Source organism: Limulus polyphemus, unplaced genomic scaffold (genome assembly GCF_000517525.1).
Source record: "Limulus polyphemus unplaced genomic scaffold, Limulus_polyphemus-2.1.2 Scaffold321, whole genome shotgun sequence".
Classification (NCBI taxonomy): domain Eukaryota; kingdom Metazoa; phylum Arthropoda; class Merostomata; order Xiphosura; family Limulidae; genus Limulus; species Limulus polyphemus.
Genome location: NW_013665931.1, coordinates 54045 through 58785, shown reverse-complemented (window position 1 = coordinate 58785; position 4741 = coordinate 54045). Strand labels below are relative to the sequence as shown.

Sequence of the window (4741 nt, the reverse complement as noted above, 5' to 3'; positions counted from 1 at the left end):
AACATTATGGTATTACGGTTAATTCATTATTCGGTATTTTATATATTGTGTAAATACACACACACAGACATATATATATATTTATTGTGTAAATACACACACAGACATATATATTTATTGTGTAAATACAGACACAGACATATATATATATTGTGTAAATACAGACACAGACATACATATATATTGTGTAAATACACACACAGACATATATATATATTGTGTAAGTACACACACACAGATATACATATATATTGTGTAAATACACACACAGACATATATATATATATATTGTGTAAATACACACACAGACAGGCATATATATATTTATTGTGTAAGTACACACACAGACATACATATATATTGTGTAAATACACACAGAGACATACATATATATTGTGTAAATATACACACAGACATGTATATATATATATTGTGTAAATACACACACAGACAGACATATATATATTGTGTAAATATACAAACTTGCATTCAAAGTGTTGGAGAAACTTCGGTAGAATTTGTCACACTTATGTAGGGTTGCAGCTTATTGAGAGAAAATAATGGGTGAAAGGCGTTGTTCACTGTCATGAGCGCAAGAGTCAGAGCTTTTGGCTATCAGAGAATACGCATTTCCTCAAGTTCTCTGATTGACCCTACAACATGATTATTCATCAGTGTCACTTTACCTTCAGATGAGAGAGGAACAACTTGTCAGATGTATTCATACACACCTATGCTGTAGTGTCAACCATTTTGTGACGTAAAAATTCCATGTGTGCTATTAACAATGAATCGACCATTGTGCAAGGCTTAAACAGCCATTACATATTTTGAGGTTGTAAACTTCCGCAGGTGTTGGTTGGTCAAGCTAGAAACGTTATAAATATCTTAGTTTTCAGTATCTGTACGTCCTCAGATTGTGTTAAAATAATGGCTGTGATACAATCTTAAGAGTCTTTGAAATCGGGAGAACCCTAGTTTCAAGGGTCAATTTTTATTCTTCCCCAAATTATTCTCAACATACCGCGCGCGCTGCGGTTGTTTATTCCCAGTATGCAATACTGTAATCTCAAGTTAACTTGAAATGTAGTTATAATAATACTTCTCCTTGTATAATGTTATGAAGATGTTAGTGTGTACGTGTTCTGTATTATTTCTCCATCTTTTACATCAGCATTTCTTGCTCTCAGTATGAGCTTTGTACTCACGGCCTTGTCTGAACGTACACATGTATAATAAATACGGAGTTTGTTACAAAACCGTCGTGTTTTAAAAAGTTGAATAAACTTAGGATGTGATTAGTTGAACCATTGTTACGTTAAGCAAATCTAACAGACAGGTCGTTATGGAGAATTCTAAATCACGTATTTTTCATCCTTTTTAATAAATACGGAGTTTGTTACAAAACCGTCGTGTTTTAGAAAGTTGAATAAACTTAGGATGTGATTAGTTGAACCATTGTTACGTTAAGCAAATCTAACAGACAGGTCGTTATGGAGAATTCTAAAATCACGTATTTTTCATCCTTTTTAATCGTGTGCACGTGATAGCAGCTATTAATCTGGGTGATAGTTAAAGGTAGCAGATTATATATATGTAACAAGATTTTATTTAAAACTGGCTAAGTTTGCGCTATCACAAAAATATACTCGTTTTGACCTTTAATGGAGGGTGACAGTTTATATTAGCCGTCTAATTAGGCTTGCCATATTACTAAAAAAAAAAACTTGTTCCAAGAGCGGATCCAGGATTTTTGTTAAGGGAGTGTTGTGCTTTCACCAGACCATGAAACCTTGTGGGGAAAAAAGTGGGGATTATAACCCCCTCGGGCTCCGCCCCTACGTGCTGTTATTTTTTGTGAGGGTAACACTATATGTATATTAGCCTTTTTTTTCACTTGGCTTACCCTATTATAAAACAGTCTCCTTGTATGACCCTCTCTGGGGTAACTCTGTCTAATTAGGCTTGCGCTAATACAAAATAAACCCGTTATATGACCCTTTGTTTGTTTTTTTTAATTAAAACGCTTTTTATATTTTTTCAGTTGCTAGTTGTTTTACATTTATTTCGAATGAAATTTTTGCATATTAATTTTTACTACCAATAACTTATTTGTTGATGTATTATTGTTCTGGGTGACTTGAAATATAAGAAAATAAGTTTTATTTTATTGTTTGCTAGCTTGTTTTCCTTGTTAATTTATGCGTTAATTTTTCTTGCGAATATACAAGTTCAGCTGACCTCTATATGTATATATATATATATATATACTACAGTTTGTAGAGGTTAACAATCATAAGTAGATGTAAGGAAGCCCCCTCCCCCGAATTCTCTGAAAGCTTTCCATCCGAACTAGACACGTAGAATAACTTTCAAGAATGCAGCGCCGCCTACAAATCTATTAGTGAACCCTAGGTCCAGAACATAAGAGTAAGTTGTTGTTTTGTTTGTTGTTCCAAGGGCGGAGGAGATTACGGCCAGCCGGGTTCCCCCATAAACCTTACGCCGGTTCTTGTTGAAAGTCAAATCCAGCGATTAGCGGAGGCAGCAGAGTGGCTGGTCAAGACGTTACCACCTTTTGAACCTAAACCTCAAAATAACAAGAAGAAGATTAGTAAAGATTTAGAGGTAGGCAACATTGTCTTTAGTAAGGACTGGGGGAACATTCCCCCCGTGACCTAAACCTCAAAATAACAAGAAGAAGATTAGTAAAGATTTAGAGGTAGGCATCATTGTCTTTAGTAAGGACTGGGGGAACAGGGTTGTCCTTCCCCTCTGTTCGCTATAAGATTAGGTTCTAAACACCGTCGACTATCTCCTAAAGGTAAGTAGTAATAAAGTTTGGCGTCTTTGTTTGAGTATTTAAGTATTTAGTAGAAATTTGAATCTTCACGTGTGAATATTGGAAACTATATATATATATACACACACACACACAGTGGCTACCCAAGGTCAGGGTTTTAAAGTCAGTTGACACTCTTCTTGTGATAATATTTGAAAACAGACAGACAATACACCGTATTCTTTCACCTACGTTACATAGCTTTATAAGTCTCTATCTTTTGTGTGTGTGTGTGTGATGAACGCTGAATTTTAATGCATATGACCTGAATTTACATCCTGTATGTATATTATGTGAATAACGACTTTCAGAACGCGAGTCAGAAAAGAACAACGCGTGAAGTTGGCGTTATCATTTTTTCAAGTTGTTTTTAAATCCATTTAGAGCTTTTGGAATCACAATAAAGAAAATTGGTACCTGATCCATAGCCACGTCAGAGGTTATGTTCAATTGTGTCAGTGGTGAGGACGTAATCAAGCAATTACAGAAAGCGTCACCTTATGTTAATCTATTGAACTACATGAGGACACTGTTACCTTGATGTACGTGTATATGCTTGCATAGATACAGAGCGTTAACGTACACTATAGAGTGTTCTCTTTAATCATCGTTTTGTTTGAGGAGCTTAAAGATGTCTGTCTGTTTTGTCAGTCGAATTGTTTGCCTGTCTGCCCCCTGCCCACTTGTTTTTCTGTCTGCCTTCTTATATGTTTATCTATCTTTATTAGAATAATTTTAATTTTGAAAAGTTATATGTACATTAAAATGAAGTATGTTTTCATCGGTTTAGCAACGTTATTAACGTTTCTTTTTAAAATTAATAATAATAACACTGAAAAAATCCCAACAGTATAAAATTAATTTTAATATATTTCTTAAACTCAACTTGTTTTATATATTTTTCATGCAAACAACTATTGTAAGTTTTTTTATTTTCATGTTTTACTATATTTTATTATTTTTCTTCTGAAACGTTCGCTGTGCTTTTTTTCTAAATTGAAGTTATATGGATGACCCAATGGTGGCGATTTTTGGTATTGTAATCCAGTAAGAAAATGGAGTATAAAACTTCAATGTAAAAATAATTCTTATTTCATATATATTATTCATTATTATTATTTTCCTGTCTTTTTGAATTAGCATATTTTTCTGACTCCATTATTGTGTAATCTCATTTGGAAATAGAATGATTTTAAATTGAGTAATCTATGTGAAATTGGTCAGGAGTTCTAAGTTGTGGACGGCTGTGCTCGAGCATAGGAATCTATGTGTTATATGTCGGAAATTTGAGCAAAGCTACACAATGACTACTGTCTACAGATAGCCGTCTGTAATTTTATAACTTTAAGTCTAGGGATTAGGGAGCTAGTCAAAAGCACCCATCGCTAATTCTTGGACTGCTCTAATCGGATAGTGGTATTCGATCATCGCTCTTATAATACATTCACGTTCCCAAAGTGCGGAACGTTTATGTGGTAAATAGGACGGAAACCAAGGATCCTCGGATTCGCTGTCGGGCTTGCTAACTATCAGGCCGTTAGTCATAACAGTCGCTGTGTTTTAATGTAGTAGATGTCTGTTAATACTAATAGAGAATACAGGCCCTCCGTCATCACAATAGCATGGTTGTTGATGAACAATATTTACTAATGAACTTGCTGGTCTGAAGAAAAACCGATAGAGTCGAAACTTTATAGTTCTCAGCTGGTCATGATGTGGGTTTTGGTAACTAATCTGTGTAATATGTCAGCTGGTCATGATGTGGGTTTTGGAAACTAATCTGTGTAATATGTCAGCTAGCCGTGATGTGGGTTTTGGTAACTTATCTGTGTAATATGTCAGCTGGTCGTGATGTGGGTTTTGGTAACTTATCTGTGTAATATGTCAGCTGGTCGTGAT

The 4741-nt window shown here is 34.6% G+C and overlaps 1 protein-coding gene across 10 annotated transcripts in view; it reads left to right on the top strand.

Moving 5' to 3' along the window:
• The window catches only part of LOC106457358 (NGFI-A-binding protein 1-like), a 165520-nt gene that overhangs the window by 112204 nt on the left and 48575 nt on the right, over positions 1–4741 (top strand). For 8 of the 10 annotated variants that reach the window (XM_022383250.1, XM_022383256.1, XM_013916770.2 and 5 more), the window contains one exon: positions 2461–2628. The exons of the other annotated variants lie outside the window; for them this stretch is intronic. In XM_022383250.1, coding sequence (XP_022238958.1) covers positions 2461–2628 — 168 coding nt within the window. The remainder of the gene's footprint in view (positions 1–2460; positions 2629–4741) is intronic. 10 annotated transcript variants of the gene reach the window in all.